Here is a 17,628-nt window from a genome sequence, read left to right on the forward strand (position 1 = left end):
AGACTTCTACAATCATGGATCCTTTATCACCCCTTTTGGCTTAAGTACTGGGGGTTGAACCCTGGGCCTTGCATCTCTTAGACAATGTTCTATGTAGCTCTCCTGAGCTACACTTAAAAAATAAATAAATAAAAAAAATTGAGACAGGTCCTCATTAGGTGGCCTTAGCTGGCCTCAAACTTGGGATCTTCTTTTTGTGGAACCAGGGATTGAACTCAGGCCTTGCACTAGCCAGGCAAGCGCTTATTCCACTGAACTATCTCCCCAGCCCCTGGGATCTTCTTATGACCACCAAGTAGCTGGTATTAGAGCCTGTGTCAGGCCCTGCCAGCTATTCTTATAGCTGCCCTACAGAGAACCTGCATCTTCTAAAAGAATGACAGTGGTTTCATGGAGTTTTCTTCCTCTTGTTTAGGTATGCAGAGACAGAATGTTCCTGTTGATGACCATATGCCAAAGATCACTCCCATTTTGTCAAGGAACCCCAATGGCAGGCTTTGAGGCAGTGGGCTTCTCAGCTGTCAACTTATTGTCCCTTCCAGAGCCATATTGAAATTACTGCATATAAGAAAGCAAGACCTACGGACACAATAAGATTAGAGTGCACAGATTCCCAACCAATTCTAAATCATGGTCCAGGAAAGTGAGTCCAGAGTTAGGAATTAGATGTGGCTTCATGTTCCAGCATACTCATAGTGGTGTTGTGTAATAACCCGTTCGCTTTCTCTTTACAACTCCCTCAAAGGTCTGTGGGTTGGATGAGAACGAACACTTTTAAAAAGTGTTGCAGCACAAAGTTTTTCTCTGAATGCTTTTTTCACCAGCCACAGTTTATTGTGTAGGAGAAAGAGAAGCCTATATTTCTGATTTGATAGGGTTAGTCATGAAAGACACCTTAATAATCAGGTGGTACAATTTGCATTTGAACATCCCAAAGCCTGGTGAACACTCTTCATGGAGCCAAAGACTCACTTTGATTACTTTCCAGTGCACCAGCTGAAATAAATGTAATAACATGTTTATGAGAGTCCAGCAACCTTTCCTGTCTCCAGGCCTTGACATGTGCTGCTTCCCAGAAGCTTGCTCACCTTGCTCTTCACTGAGCTCTTTTGGCATCATCCGGCAAACATCATCTCTAATGCCATCTTTCTACAAGATCTGCTTTGATCTTGACAAAGTCTCATATCTAAAGCAACTTAGAACTCTCCTTTGCACCACTTAATTTATTTGTCTTGGTCTTTGTCAGGCCTACTGAGACAGTTTCCAAGATCTTTAAGAATAGAATCTAACAGGCAAAAATCACAAAGAAGGTACAATTTCCTTATTCCAATCTCATTTTCTTTTCCTGGATTGTTGTTCTCAACTCCTACTTTCGGGTAACTTTTTTTTTTTTTTTGGCTGTCTCAGGCTGCCTTAAGGGTGGGTCTGGTAAGGCATATGGAGGGGGGGATTGAACCTCGGTATCCTGCATCTAACATTTTTATCTTATCTGAACTGTAGGAAAAAAGAGGCTTTCTCTCATAAATATGATTTGAGACTACAGCTACCAAGTCTTTCTTGTGGGTATATATGTATGGGAATGTGTGTGAGAAGCAGGCCCTCTTGTTTTCCTCTAGAATCATACTTGCTTACTGATCTTAACCTGGTCCCACCTAGTCAACTATTGGTGAATTTTGGCTGCCTTAAAAATACACAAAAAAGAAACAGGGTCTAAGTCTTATAAAATGTATTTTCACTTTGACGGAGCATCCTCAAGTAAAAGTCAACATCTATATTAATAGATGATAAATAAAAAACTAGGAACCAAGAGAGATCTGGTATCTCATGGCTTCAAAGTGCTAGTTGGACCAGATCTCCTGGCCTTAAATACATAAGAGCCAGAATGTTTATTTGTTAGACAGATGGTCAGGTTATCATTTCATCAAGACCTCTATCAAAACTTCACTTTGATCTCAAACTTCACTCAGTTGTTCATACTAGGGTAACTTTGAGGATCTTTGGCTTTAGGCATCCTTTCTTTTATTATACTTTCATTATTTGTTAGTCATTCTGGGTTTTAGTAATTCATGATGATTGCACCTTTATTTCTTCTCCGAAAATGAAGAGTCAACCCATGAGGTTGTTAAACAAATTCTATTCAGTAGCTGGAAAAGTGAATTTCCTGTGGAATGACAGAAATTACATAGAAGCAAGCAATTTTATTTTCCTCAAATGTAGCAATAATTTTAATCTGTACATATACATAAAACAAACAGTGCAATTATAAAACCTTGAAGGTGACATGCATATTTTAAGGTGCAGCTGGGGTAGGGGAGGATGTTAGCATCTCCAATTTTCCTTACCAATTTTCTTTTTAGTTCTTTATGCAAAAGCACTGAGTCAGGAAACTTCATCTGGAATGCTGAAGTTAAAGGTGAACTTCCTGAAGTCTGCAGGTCTAAATATCACAAACAAAATGAAAATGACCTCCTAGAGCAGTTTTGTAAGGACTAGAGTAATATGGCTGGGCTTTCAAGCTGGAAATGAATGAAATCAGGGATGCATTTTTTTTTAATAAAAACTAAGAATGTTTATAACTGAGTGTCCTAGTTCTCTGTCATAGTTGCTACCCATATGAGCCCTTCCACCAATTTTTCTATTCGTTGTGGTTTCTGAATAGATGCCGTTCAGTGGAATTATCTGTAACTAGGGATGGTGAGATGCAGAAAGAAGGACCTGGGGAAATGGCTTCTTCCTTGAAGTCTGAGTCCATGTTTCTTGTCCACATTGGTTATCATGGCCTGTTCTCTGCTGTGCAAGCAGAGGCAGCTGGTGCAGAAGGTCAGTGCTGTCATCATTTCCAGGTGCAAAGATGCAGATGAAGGTGAATGGCATGGGTTTACCTTTGCCTCTTCCACAGTGCCTTTCTCAAGCTTTCCTGGCCTGCAGTGGAACTTCTAGACTAGAAAGTCAGTTCGCTGGCTCCTTTCTCAGAGGCCAGGATGAGATGGGATGTAGCAGAGTGATAAGATACAAAGGGAAAACATGATACCAATTAGCCTTACAACAGGATAGAGAAATTTATGTTTGCACTGATAGAAATTCAAATTCCCAAAGTCAATCTAAGAAAATGAGCAGATTTTCCTTGAGCACTAATTTCCATCTGTAAAAGCAGCCTGTGAACTTCTGGTTGGGTGAGCACAGACCCTTTGGAGCAGTACATTACAGCTCAGCTGGATTGGCTCTTCCTGGCAGTGCCACTCTGGCATGAACCCCAAAGTAAATCCACACATGGTGTCACAGTTACTAATAATGAAATATTACTAGCCAAATGGAACTGCAATTCAACCAATGTTAAATTTCACACACAAATTTAGAAAAATCAAGTGTGATAATAAAAGCATCAAATTAAACAGAAGAAAATCAATTTCTACAAGAAATCAAATGTATTTACAGTAACATTAAGGGAAAAATAAGCTACTTGGATCATAAATTTAATTTTATTTTAAATAAGTTTAGCTACCTTACCTGTTAATACAGTAAAAGCAGAAAAAACAGGCTGTCTTCCCTCCCCTCAAGATTGATTCAGAAAATTGTATCTACAATAACTGACAGAACTTACTTCTTGTCTTTCACCCATCTCATCAAAAATTATTGCATTTTCCCCCAAACTGATTTTTTTTTTTGATTCCTCTGTGAATATACTCATTTCTTCCTCTTTCCTGGAGGCATCTTGGTTTAAATCCATTTTTCAAAAAAGGAGAAGGGGTGCATATTGGAGGCAAAATAGTCTCTTGAAGCCAATACAGATACAGAATTGCTTGAAGAGGCTGATTGTACACACAAGCTCCTGGGGTGGGGACCCAGAGGGCTGTTGGCTTTCGAGGAACGTGATAGCCTTTGGTGGCCAGACACAAAGCCCCACAAGGCTGTCCTTACTGAGCAGGGTCAGGACTGAGCCGGCAAGGCAGAGTTTCGTCTTCCCCTTAAAACTTGTCATTTTGGTTCGCCTCCAAAAGCCTTCATCCAGATAAGAAGCGATTAACTGATTACAAAAATAAGAATAATTAAATTTGGCTCTCAAGAAACAAGATTGTCCAACTGTTCTGCCTTGTTGTTTTTTGTTTTCAATATCCAAGGCCTTTACAAAGAAAGAAACAAAAAACATCTCTCAATTTCCCAACAAAAGTGAACTTTTTTTTTTTTTTTTTTTTTTTTGCTCCAAATGCTACGACCTGAAGAATGGCTGCAGAATGAGATATCAAAAATCTCAGAAAAATATATAATATATTTGTATATCTCTGTATGTCTATTATTTAAATTTCACATTCCTTTAAAAGTGGTTATTCAGTCAGTAGCTGCTGAAGGAGGCTCTTCTGCTGGGCCTGGGGGGTCTGTGGTCCTGGCGTGGGTTTTTGAGATCCCAGTGGACCAGGCTGGTTCAGGTAAGGGTCCCCGCCTACCAGATTCACTGTACACTGGACGTCAGCAAACACCTGAACCTGTTGCACCTGCTGGAACACAAATAAAAGATGTGTTTAGACAGAAGGGTCTGCCCCCCCGGCTTATGAGTGGGTACTACTTGAAGTGGAAACTCACTAGAGCATTCCTCTAGTCTGTAGTCACCACAGAGAAGAACTCTTCTGTCTTCTTGTCCTACAAAAAGAAAATCGCTGCACTCATTTTGCTCAGGGTTCTGGAAAGTTCACACTTTAAAAATAAAATCAAAATTGGAATGGTCACGCCTCCTACAGGGGGTTGCCATCAATACTGAAAGTTGAGCGTCACTGCTAATATTGCCAAGGTTTGAAAAACCCAGTTTCACAGTCTGGGTATCCAGTGATGGGTTTTAAAAAGTAACATGCTAGTTGGAAAATTAGTTTAAAATAGTATTCTACAGATGGTTTTAGTTAGAAGAAAAAGTCTTTATGATGTCATTGAAAAATTAAGGACTGTAACCCAGTAATATCAAAATAAATGACCACAACTCAGTAGTAGGACATCAGCATCACTAAAGTTAATGTCCAGAAGTTTTAGATAGTATCTGAGTTCATTATCACATCATGCCTTCACAAACTGGCTTTAGAATTACAACAAAATATCAATAGAACAATGGTATATTTAACTTTTTTCCATCTATATATGTGGCTTAAACACTTGAGCTAAAAATAACAGTAAATCTATTAGCTGAAAATAGTGTGAATTTTCCCTTTACTTCAACAGGACTACATGTATTCCTTAGAGATGTCTAAAGATGTACAGTTCTAATATTTTTCTATTGGGAAAACAAAGCCAGAAGTTAGTCTTTACCAAGCAGTCTTCTTCAAAGGTTGCTGACAGAATTAAGGCCAAAGTCACACTTTTTAATATTCCAGACCACAAGCAGAAATGCCTTCCTAGGGCATCTGCATCTAAGTGTCTTGAACTTTTGGGACACTTGTGCCTCATGTTTAATAGGATCATAAAGTATTTTAGATTGATTTTTTTTGTCATTCATCACTAATGCATACCAATTACATGCAACTTTGCTGAAAACACCTCTATCCTAAATAGAGCAAAAGTTGTTTTCTCAAGGCACAGGGACCCATGCCTGTAATCCCAGCACTTGGAAGGGTGAGGCAGGAGAAAGACTGTTGTGAGTCTGAGGCCAGCCTGGGCTACAAAGTGAGGAAAAAAAAAAGTTGTTTTCTATTAACTGTTATTGGCCAAATCTTATTTATCCTTTTTGTTTGTTTTTTGAAACAAGGTCTTGCTATATAGTTCAAACTGACCTTGAACTCTCTATGTAGCCCAGGCTGGCCTCCAACTCATGGCAATCCTCCTGTCTAAGCCTCCTGTGGGCTGGTACTGCTAGCATGTGCCACTATGTCCAGCTAGCACACGGTCTGTTATCCTTAATGCATTTATATTTCAAGTCTACCTCCTGATAGTTAAGGAAGACAGCCCCAAGCTAGTTTTTTAGTGCCTGACAAATTACATCTCTCATTAGATTGGCATTGTTTCTCTTCTCATCTTCTTTGCATAGTTTCCAGATTTTGCTTCTTGCCACTACCTGCTCCCATCTGTTTTCCTCTTCTCTGGTCTCTCTCTTGTGCATCAAAAGCAGGCCAGTCCTCCAAGTCTGTGCTCCTGCTGCCTCTGTGCCCTCCCCATGCTGTGCTCTCCTGCTACTTCCTTCCTCTCCCCCGAGCTGATCATTCCTTGCCTGCCCTCCTCTTGCTTCTCTCTTTCCTCTTGTCTCTTCCATCAGGCTTTTCCCCATCCCTCCATCCTCACTTTCCAATACAGCTGGCCTAACATACCCTTCCAGTCTTTCCCCCCCTACTCTTGTCTTCTCGTTTTCTGGATATCTGTCTCTATCTTTCTAGCTAGAGCATCCTCCAGCTTCTGTTTGGCAAATATAAAAACACAGGAGCAAATAGAGATGTCATGATGAGTTATAAAAGAAAGAAGATTCTGCCACTAAACTTCACATGAGCATAAACCTTAGTGCTTTTGGGATACCCCTCCACTCTCTAGTGCTGTAGATTAAGGGAGGCCTAGGGCCTCCTGCGTGCTAGGTAAGACTCTTACTACTGAAATGTGTCATTCAAAAATATTTAAAATCATTCTTGATAAAGAAAGGCATGATAAAACAAACTAGAGAAGAAATTCTACTTCTTTAAATAGAATGTATATTCTATTTTTGAAGTTAAAAAACCTGAGAAGACTAGACTAAACTCTCAAACACATTTCAGCCTTTTTTTTTTTTTAAGACAGAGTTTCACTCAGGCTGGCTCTGAACTCATAGCAATCCTCTTGCCTCAGCCTCCTAAGTTCTGCAATTAGAGGTGTGCACCACATTTCAGCCATTTTGAGTCATTTAATTGTAGGCTAAACTCTGGGCTTATTATTCTGTCACACTCTCACAAATGGATGAAGCTTGATATGGAAGAAGTTTAAGATCCACCAGGGGAGGAACACAGGGTCAGAATAAGCACTGGCTTCTGAAGATTTTCCAGCTAGTTTTTACTTCCATCCAAGTATTGTCCTAGACCTCCAGAACTTTAAAAGTTGGTTGTTTTATGTTTTTTTTTTTTTTTTTTGCGGAACCGGGGATTGAACTCAGGTTCTTATGCTTGCCAGGGAAGCGCTTATTCCACTGAGTCATCTCCCCGGCCCCTGTTTTATGTTTTAAATTATTTATATTGCTGCCTAGCTCATGTCTTTGTGAGTGTGAGACTTAGACTATCTTCATTACACCATTACAAAACATTCTCTATCCAGTGAGACATATGTGCTATTTCCTAAAGCTCAGACTCTGGACACAGTTTCCTAATCAGTCTTTCTCCTCTGGAACCAGCTGCCTAGTCAGTTTTCCCTCACTGTCTCCACTTCAAGACAAAAGATAAACTAGTGTCTCCCTCAGCGATGACTCGGTCTGCAAAATTAAGGCCAAATCCCCTAGTTTAATATTCAGTCTGGAAATTCACTTCCCCCTACTGTAGTAATTTCACCTTTAGTGAATTTGGTGTCCCAACTATGGTAATAATATTATTTCCCTGTCTCTATGCCTTCTACTTCCAAATCCACGCTTATCTTGGTCTCCAACATTACACCTTGCTCTTTTAGTTGGTCTGAGAACACTGCTTCAAGGTTCAGTTCAGTCCATTTCCTGTGTAAATACTCTGAGTAGCTCAGCAATTTGAGAATTTGCCTTCTTAGGCTATATGCATATAACTGTATGTTCATATTTCTACAGTTACTATGTAGTATGGCAGAAACAGCAAGAACTTTAGTGTTAATAACATGAGTTTGAATCTCAGCTCCTCTCTAGCTTTGTGAATGGTGTGTGCAATTAAACTTCCTTGGGTTCACTTTCTTTATTTGTCAAGTAAAGGGGTACTACCTCCTTCATAGGTTACAGTCAAGCTGAAAGAAGATAAAGCATACAATGACTAGCACAGTGCCTGGCAAATCATATGTTGCACAGTGAAAATTCTTTTTTATTTTCTCCCCACAGTTCATCCAAAGATCAAGAAAACTAAGTGCATTTCTGTCTCCATTTGTAGCATAATGTCTGTTAAAATTATTTTTAAGACTTAGGGCGGGTGAGATAGCTCAGTCGACTAAGTGCCTGCTTAGGTAAGTACAAGGACCAGCTTTGATCCCTGGCACCACATGCCATGCCAGCCTTGCCCCTGGGCATGCGGAGCTGGCCACTGAGGCCAGGTGTGGTGGACCACACCTGTAATCCTAGCACAGGGGAGGCTGAAGATAGGAGGATCACTACAAGTCTGAACTGCGTAGTGAGATCTCATACCAAATACATTAAAAACATTTTTTTTGGGCCCGGGGAGATAGCTCATTAGAATAAGTGCTTGTCTGGCAAGCAGGGTCCTGAGTTCAATCCCTGGTACTAAAAAAAAAAAAAAAAAAAAATTAAAAGACTAAAGACTAAACCAAAACCAAAGTGTGAATTACCACTTGCCCCCAGTTTCCAAATTTAGCTTAATAGAGGAAAGTGGCCACTGTGCTGTTTGTGCTACTTAGGAACACACTTCTAAAGAGGCACAGTATATAGCAGACATGCTTACTATGATTTTTTTTTTTTTTTTTTTTGTGGAACCTGGGATTGAACTCAGGTCTTCGCGCTTGCCAGGGAAGCGCTTATTCCACTGAGCCATCTCCCGGTCCCCTTACTATGAATTTAGTAAGATTTTTTTCTGAGGTATTTTGACTAACATGACCTTTTTTTTTTTTTTCCTAATATGACTTTTTACCTATTTACAAAATAACAATTAGTGGCCACTTTGGTGATTCTACAATCTCGAGACTCTGAGCACTGAATTAAATCTTCTGGAAGCTAATCTCACTGCACTCTCTCAAAAGTCTTGGAAGCAGACATTGTACTAGTTCTGTGGCCACACAGCAACTCCTAAGTTCTATAAGTTCACCAAGACATAGCTAAGAAAAGGCTGCATATCAAGATCAGACTTCCAAAGTCAAACATTTTTTGAGACATACTCTTGCTAGCTATGCACTTCAGGCTGGCCTTGAACTCACTTTGTAGCCCAGGCTGGTCTCAAACTTGCAATGATCCTCCTGCCTCAGCCTCCTGAATGCTGAGATTACAGGTGTGCACCACCATGGCCCACTCAAAGTGAAACTCTTGACTACAGTGCTATATGAAGGCACCATGGCTCTAAGGTTTATCTGACAGATCCGGGCTTAGAATTTTCTTACTGACCTGGGTTCCATCTGCTTCTGTTTTGAGAAGGTCAGTGGATGACAGCTGGTTGCAGTAGAGGCCTGTGTGTCTCAGTGCTGGGTCATTTATCTAGGAAAAGTGAATACGAGACCAAATTACCAGTTAGTTATATATAAGCTGAGGAGCAAATTCTCCAATGAAAAATAATGTCCTTGACAGAAAAGTAATAGGAAGGCAGGAAAAACAAAAAGCTTAGCAATTTACTACATCATTGTAAATCCCTAAGTCCATTGCTTCTTAATTTGAGTGGCAGTTATTCAGGCATGTGCAGCTTGTGAAAATTCACTGAGTTGTATATTTTTGGATATTCTTATATATGAGAGTTTAGTGAAAAGTTAATCTTCCGTATGAGTTAATTAATGAAAGACTTCTACTTCAGTTTAAGATTCAATAATAGGGATCATATTAGTCTGAATTCACCTAAAAATGAACAAATATGTAAAAACAAAGGTGCTCAAGCTGGACAAAGGCAGTAAGGGGCACTGATTCCTAAGCGTTGGGAAACAAATGAGGAGTCCTTGCTGCATTGAACTCCCAGTCCATACAGGCTGGCAGTCTCCATAAGCTCAGATATCAGAGTGGACACAAATTCCAAGAGGAAGTGCTAGAGATGTGCAGAGGTCCTCTATGCCAGTACTGATCAGCTCACAGCTTGGGAAAGAGTCACTTGAACAGATGAATGGCATAATCTTAAAGACCACATAGGTCTAGCACTAGGACTCAATCCCAATAATACAAATGGAAAATGTCATAATTCATACAGTATCAGGTAGCATACCAGAATGATTCTGCCTCAGTAGTAAGGCAAAGTTAGCCCTAGAATAAATACTGCTCCTATCTCATCAAACAAAAAGCAAGACCTGAAAAGATTAAATTGTTTCCAAATAACTTAATTATTTCCCAGAAAAAGGATCAAGAATACTTATAGGAATAAACAAGGCCAATGTCATAGGTCTGGCATCCAAAAACAATTAGGTATATAAGGAAGCAGAAAAATATGACTTAAGGGCTGGAGAGATGGCTCAGTAGAATAAGCACTTGCCTGGCAAGTGCCAAGGGCCTGAGTTCAATCACTAGTTCCGAAAAAAAAAAAAAAAAAAAGACATATAATGTACAAGAAAATTAAATTCAACCCCCAAATGATTCACATAGCAGAAGTGATAAGTAAGGGTATCAAGACTATCATAATCACAACAGCCCAATCCCCATACACCAAAAAAATCAGTGGAGCAACTGGAGCCTCTGAAGTAGTAATTGCCAAAAAAAAAAAAAAAGGGCTGGGGACATGGATCAGTAGAATAAGCGCTTGCCTGGCAAGTGCAAGGGCCTGAGTTCAATCCCTGGTTCCGAAAAAAAAAAAAAAAGCTTAGTGAACTCCAAGAACAAAGAAAATCACACTAGAGTATATTATAATCAAATTGCTCAAAACAAATTATAAAGAAAAAAATTTAAAATCAGCCAGAGAGGAGGAAAAAAAAATCAACTGTGTAGAGAGGAACAAGGAAAAAATGATAGCATATATCTCATCAATATGCTATAACAGAAGATCTTTAAAATGCTGAAAATTAAAAACAATAAAATAAAATACTGAAAACTAAATGCCACCTAGAATTCAGAGGAAAGAATAAACAAAAACTAAGAGTCATCATCAGCAGACCTACAGTATAAGATATTAAAGAGGCCAGGCACAGTGGAGCATTTCTGGAATCCCAGCACGCTGGGAGGTTCAGGCAAGAAGATGGCAAGTCCAGGTCCACCCTTGGCAACTTAAGAGATGTCATGAATCTCTGTCTCAAAATACATAGGGCAAGGCTTTCACAGAAAGCACATTGGCCAAGCAATGGTTGTGACTCATCCACATGGCTGACACTGACAAAGGTTCTACAATCAGAGGTACAGGATCTCAGGATAAATCCTGAGGGGATTTCACTGACCTTATCAGACCCAAAAGCTACAACTCTTGTTGCACAGGTCCTGCTTTACCTTGGTCTTAATCATCCAGCAGAAAAGTATAAAAATGAAGTATAAGAAGTAAAGCCATGGTGTTATGTTGAGCTCTAGGGGACTCAGGTCAACAATTTCTGACATTGCCAGTGAAGCAGAAGACCCAATACTATTATGGACTACTGAAATCTTTTAGAATATTTTGCTGAGTTTACACTCCTATAATATTTCAATGATGGAACTTAACAAAAAAAGAGGATACAAATGAATGTCCATTTTGTATCTGTGTATTCAAAGTGGTTACGATAGATATATAGTTACATTCTCTTAATGAATAGAGGGATTTGTTCTAATGGTGTTTGTAAATAGGATATCATGTCTGCATCTTGTACAGCAATTAACCACTTGGAAGAATGTATGCAGTGTGTTAATTATTGAAACTGTCCTACCAATTTGGTTTGAAACTGTCTCATTGCTATTTGTTTCTCAATAAAATTATGGAAAAAAAAATACATGGGGCAGGGGGGAGGGCTGGGGATGCAGCTTAGTGAGAAAACTCTGGGTTTAGAACCCCCGAGTTCTGAAAATGGGGCAGGGGAGAGTAACCATTAGGTAGAAGGAAAATGATAGTAGATGGAAATCTGAAACTATGCGAAGAAAACTGGAAGTAATAGCTACATGGGGGACTGCAAGCTATCCCCAGACCAAAACCAACCAATCAACCAACCAAAACTGAACTGCTGAGCATGGTGATGCATGCCTGTAATCTCAGAACTCTGGGATGCAGAGGCAGGAGTATCACAAGTTCAAGCCCAGCCTGAATAACACAGTAAGACCATGTCTCAAAATAAATAAAGGATGGGGCCGGGGAGATGGCTCAGTGGAATAAGCGCTTCCCTAGCAAGCGCAAGGGTCTGAGTTCAATCCCCAGTTCTGCCAAAAAAATAAATAAATAAAGGAGGTTTGGGGATCTTTCAATGTGAAGATACTTGGTTCAATTCCTTGTGCCAGAAACAAAACAAAGCAAAATAAAACAACAATAAAAAATGATTTCTACATACACAAAAAATCAATTTTATGTATATTTGAAGACTTGCTATAAATGATGGCTATATAGCAATAACCTGGTCACTACAGTATGCTTTATAGTTGCTGATCTCTATGATAACAGTAACGATAGGAAGTCACTTCAATAATCTTGTTAAATATTACTTTTAAATTCTGTCATTCCTAAAAGTCTACAGGAATAAATATTGTGATAGTAAAAACAAACAAACAAAAAATCTGCAGGAGGCTGGCTCCAAGATAACTCTAAATACGTAAGTGGCATGCAACATCCCTTAACAGCTTATCACATAAATTCTACTCCAAACATACTATGAATAACTCTTTAACATTCTTTAAGCTCTTAAATCTATATTTCTACCGACATTATCCTGTGATAACCAAAGTTGAATGTTTTTTTCAAGTCTCTGTCTCTGTCTATGTATCTGCCTGTGTCTCATGGTACTGGGGATTGAACCCTGCACTTTCACAATGAAATGAACTATAATTCCATCTTATTTATTTATTTTAAAATTTTGATAGTATCTTGTGCTTGCCTGGCAAGCACAAGGTTCCAAGTTCAATCCCCGGTACCAAAAAAAAAAAAAAAAAAAAAAAAGAAAGAAAGAAAGAAAGAAAGAAAGAAAGAAAGAAAGAAAGAAAGTATCTCTTAAGTTGTCCTGGCTGGCTTCAAACTTTCTGCATCAGCTTCTTAAATAGCTGGGAATACAGGTGTTTTCCATCAATCCCAACTTCCTGAGTGCTGGGATTACAGACATGTGCCATCATGCCAGCCTCAAATTCTCTGGCCTTTAGTTCTCTTTTTGTAGGCAACTTTTCCATGATGCTTTTCCTGACCAGGCCTTTTCCTTTGAATTACTCAGCAGTCAACTGTATATACCTTTCCTTTGACATAAAGATGTATTTATGAGATTTTACCTCTTACACAATTATTTTATTCTATTATTTAATCCATTATTCATGGTGTGTCTCCTCAACATCTTACTATGTATGATCCACAGAGCTACCTTGTAGATAGTAAGTAATGAATAAATACTTGCTAAATTAAAAGAAAACTGAAGAAAATGAGATTATTCAAACCACTGTGCATAACATTTTATAACAGATCAAAACCACCAAAATTTCATGAGATTAAAATCTGATTTAGCTGGGAATACAGTTCATTGGCACAGTGCCTGTCTCGCAAGCTTGAAGTCCTGAGCCTGAATCCAGGTACCAAAAAACAAAAACAAACACTTATTTATAAAGTCTGCTAAAATTTCCATTGCTTGTATTTCAGGTTATCAACTGGTGAAAGATAGAGGGAAAGAACAGAGAAGCACAGTTATTTCTTGTGAATAATTGACAACACATGTGACTTTCCACAGGACGGTGAACAATGGTATTTGCGTGCTGCGTGGTAAATGTGCAGCTGTGTCACTCACCTGCTCAGGGCACACAGTGTTCATTCCTGGCATCTGCAAGGAGCTCATCTGCATCTGGCCCATCATTGGGTTCATGTTCTGAACATTTGTGTTTCCACCTGCCATCGACACGGTGATGCTCATATTGTTGTACACTCCTGGTGGTGCAGGTGTGGGCTGGTTCTGGACAGCTTGACTGAACACACTGTTAACTCAGAAACAATACTGATTACATTCACTGGTCATGGATAATGTGACTGGACTATGTTTTTTTAATTAATTAATTAATTTATTTATTTTGGCGGAACTGGGGATTGAACTCAGGCCCTTGTGCTTGCCAGGGAAGCGTTTATTCCACTGAGTCATCTCCCCAGCCCTTGGACTATGTTTTAAATTAAGAGTGCCAAATAAAATATTTTACATTCTTAAGTTACACGTAAAACTATCTATTTACAATATATCAAGACTGAATATAATTCTGATACATTTTGAACTTGATGGTGGCACATGTCTGTAATCCCAGAACTCAGAAAGCTGAGGTAGGAGGATGGCCCTGAGTTCAAGGTCAGCCAGGGCTATAAAGTGAGTTCAGGACCATCCTGTACTGAGTTCAAGGCCAGTCTAAACTACACAGTAATACCCTGTCTCAAAAAAGACAAAAACAAAACAAAAACCAGATACATTTGAACTTTGGCCAGTGGGTTTAAATCTGAAAAGAGCTTTCTTTCTTTCTTTCTTTCTTTCTTTCTTTCTTTCTTTCTTTCTTTCTTTCTTTCTTTATTGTGTGTGGCCAGCTCAGCCCACCAGGGGGCGGGGCTGGCTGGCATGTGGAGCTGGGGGATTGAACTTAGTTTGTTTTAAGTAGGTGCTTTAGACCACTGAGCCATCTCACCACCCCCAAAAGAGCTCATTTTAAGTTACAATTATCTTCTTAGGCCTCAATGCAGGTAGACACATGTCTCTTCTGGGAAGCAAAATGTAGCCAATTATGTTTTTATTTATTTATTTGTTTGATTTTCTGGTGTACTGAGACAGAGTCTCAATATGTAGTTAAAGCTGACCGTGAACTCATTATGTGCCCTAGGCTGGCCTAAAACTGATGGCAATCCTCCTACTTCAGCTTTGAGTGCTAGGATTATAGGTATGTACTACCATGCCTGGCTGGCAGTCATGTTTTTCAGAGGTTCTCTTTTACTGACTTCCTTCTTCATGGCCAAATTGTCAACTGTTGTTTTAACAAAGTTGTCTTTATTATTTATTTATTTTTATTTTTATTTATTATTATTTTTAAAGATGACCTTGCTATTTAGTCCAGGTTGGCCTTGAACTCACTAGGTAGCTTAGGCTGATCTCAAACTCATGGAAATTTTGCCTCAGCTTCCTGAGTGCTGGGATTATAGACATGTGCCATTATGCCCAGCCTCAAATTTTAAATCAATGTGTATTAGTAGGTAGAATAGTATGGAACATAGTTAAACTAGTTCAACTTGAAACTTCATATTTGAATACTGAAAATTCTCAGGATACAAATATATATCATAAGAATTTTATCCTTCATAAGATCTATGAAACACTACCTATCCTATGATTATAAATCAATTGTTGATTCTGGAGATTTTGATTTCAAAATGATTTTCCTCATCATGGCTTGTTTATTCCTTGTTAGCTCTCAAATGGTAAATAGGATGTACTGACATTTGCAGCCGACAGTACATTAAGGTAATCAGACTGAAATTAATAGGCCAAGAAGCAGTCTATTCATCATGTCTGAAGAAAAGCAGCAAAATTTTTCCCAAGTAATTATAACACAAATGCTCACAGAAAGTCATATACCTAGGAAAGCTCAAGAAGACATCAACAGATTATCCACACCTGCACAGTATGTATGCTTGTGGGGTAGTGGCCCCACAACCAACAGTAAGAAAAACCCTATCAATACACTCATTTTCTAATGAGAACATCTGTGCCTTAGATAATGCTCATTTGCCAACTGACACATAAATGATCACCATGAAGAGAAAGGCTATGTAAGTTAATGCATGAACTGTAGTGATGTCAGAGTTATTGATAAAATGTTTAAGACTTCATTTCAAATTTATATTTGGGGCCCTATGTTAGTTATAGTTCTTTCAAAACCATCACTAGTTCCATTTTCATTTCCTCCATCAAGGAAGAAGATCAAGCCCTCTGCAGCCTAAGACACTCACTCACTGGGAAGGACACTGGGTTTAGTGGGCCCTCAAGTTTCTTGTTTACAGGGCCTTTCCCCAACTATATATTCCTATCTGTACTGTGGAAATGACCACTTTTCTCAGGAAAGTGGCAATCTCTAAATATGGGGAAGAAGGAGAAAGATGAAGACACTGGATCAGAGCAGGTCCCATAGATACGACCGGTCTTAATAAGAAGGAAGGAATCCCAGTCAAGCAAATCTGAGAGACAGAAGGGTAAACAACATGCCTTAGCCTTGTAAAATACTAGTAAGTGTTAAGACTCTCCCTTCAGAAGAGTGTTATATAGAAACATGGCCTGCTTCCAGGATTTCTTTCTCTTGCTACCTGTTATGGTTTGTGTCTAGTTGTCCCCACAAAGTCTCATGCAGTTATGGGAAGACTTCTAGAGTTTGTGATTAATTCATGATCTAGGGATTATGGGTATAAGTGCTACACCTGGCCTGTGGTGGATAGCCTGAATGCAACATACGTGAGACAAATCCCTGGTTCCGCCAGAAAAAACAAACAAACAAAAACCTCCAAAACATAGGTGAGACAGACTTGTACTCTGTTGCCATTATCACCACTATTCCTCTCTTTTGCTTTTGCTATGTTGCTATTTTCCACTGCCATGTGTTACTCTGTCTTGGGGTCTGCTGCGTATGGAAGGAAACCTCTACTAACTATGGGTGATTTTGTCTTAGCAATGAGTAAAATATAACTAAGACACTACCAGATAGGTAATTATACCATCTCTGAACTTTATAGCAGTCCACTTAATGGTTCTGACTGGTTCATGTTTTACTTCTCTCTGACCTTCCCTGTCATCAAGTATACTCTTGCTTATTTGAAGCAGAAGCTGTTTACTCATGTTTCTTGTGCTATTTAATAGCATTTAACAATAAGTGGTCACTGTCTCTAATAGTATATGTCCGTGTTAACTAATCTACACATGAACCAAATAAGCAAGTGTGAACTTTGAAGAGTTAGTGGCAAGTATTTTTCCCCAAATTATTTGGGAAAGCCATGCTACTGAAATACAACAAAAACTCTTGTCTGCATTTGAATCTGAACCGAAGAAGTAGGGGAAAATGAAGAATGGGAAGGAGGCATCAAAAGCAGACAATGGTATTATTTCAGAAATGGTGGTCCATGAAGTCTCATTAAAAAACATTTTTATTTTGTTTTGTTTTTTTGAGACAGGGTCTTATTATGTGGAGTCCAGGCTTACTTTGAATTGGTTATATAGCCCAGGGTTGCCTCATATTGTTGTGATCCTCCTACCTTGGCCTCCTGAGTGGTGGATTACAGGGCATGGATTACAGGATGGCCAGCTTAACGTGACATTTAATGTCTTTCTTGGATAAGGTCAAACTCAAGGAGAGACTTGAAGTGTGAGACAACAAACTATGCAGCCACTAAAGAAAGAACACAAGGACTAAAGAATACAAAGGTATTGAGTTTACAATAGACTTGGCACATTTGAAGGACAGAAGAATAAACAGAAGGCTATGTGGCTGAATGAGACGTAAGAAAATGTATGAGGGCAGACATGTATCTAGGAACAAGATGACACAGGGCTTTCAGGGCCCTCTTTTGTATTCTGAGCAAGTTGGGAGATACTGGAGAGTTGTGAGTACAGAGCTGATACACACACTGCCTTGCTTTCACAGCACCACTGGCTCATGCATCGAGACTAAACAGGAGTAGAGGAAGGGTGGAAGCAGGAAGACAGGAAGAAAGCAAGGGTGGCTTGTGTTAAATATATTAAGTG

General features: G+C 39.1%; 1 protein-coding gene across 7 annotated transcripts in view; it reads right to left on the reverse strand.

The window, feature by feature from the left end:
• Nucleotides 1-2,555: 2,555 nt before the first annotated feature.
• Ncoa1 (nuclear receptor coactivator 1) overlaps nt 2,556-17,628 on the reverse strand; it is a 333,365-nt gene continuing 318,292 nt past the window's right edge. For 3 of the 7 annotated variants that reach the window (XM_023710898.1, XM_004627449.2, XM_023710901.1), the window contains 3 exons: nt 13,663-13,846; nt 9,209-9,298; nt 2,556-4,493 (listed from right to left, as the gene is read on the reverse strand). In XM_023710898.1, the coding sequence (XP_023566666.1) occupies nt 4,323-4,493; nt 9,209-9,298; nt 13,663-13,846 (445 nt within the window). In that variant the 3' untranslated portion in view covers nt 2,556-4,322. Of the gene's footprint in view, nt 4,494-4,578; nt 4,636-9,208; nt 9,299-13,662; nt 13,847-17,628 lie in introns of all 7 variants that reach the window. The other 4 variants (XM_023710899.1, XM_004627450.2, XM_023710900.1 and 1 more) reach the window with 3 other exon arrangements.

Source organism: Octodon degus, unplaced genomic scaffold (assembly GCF_000260255.1).
Source record: "Octodon degus isolate 3935 unplaced genomic scaffold, OctDeg1.0 scaffold00019, whole genome shotgun sequence".
In the NCBI taxonomy this organism is placed as follows: domain Eukaryota; kingdom Metazoa; phylum Chordata; class Mammalia; order Rodentia; family Octodontidae; genus Octodon; species Octodon degus.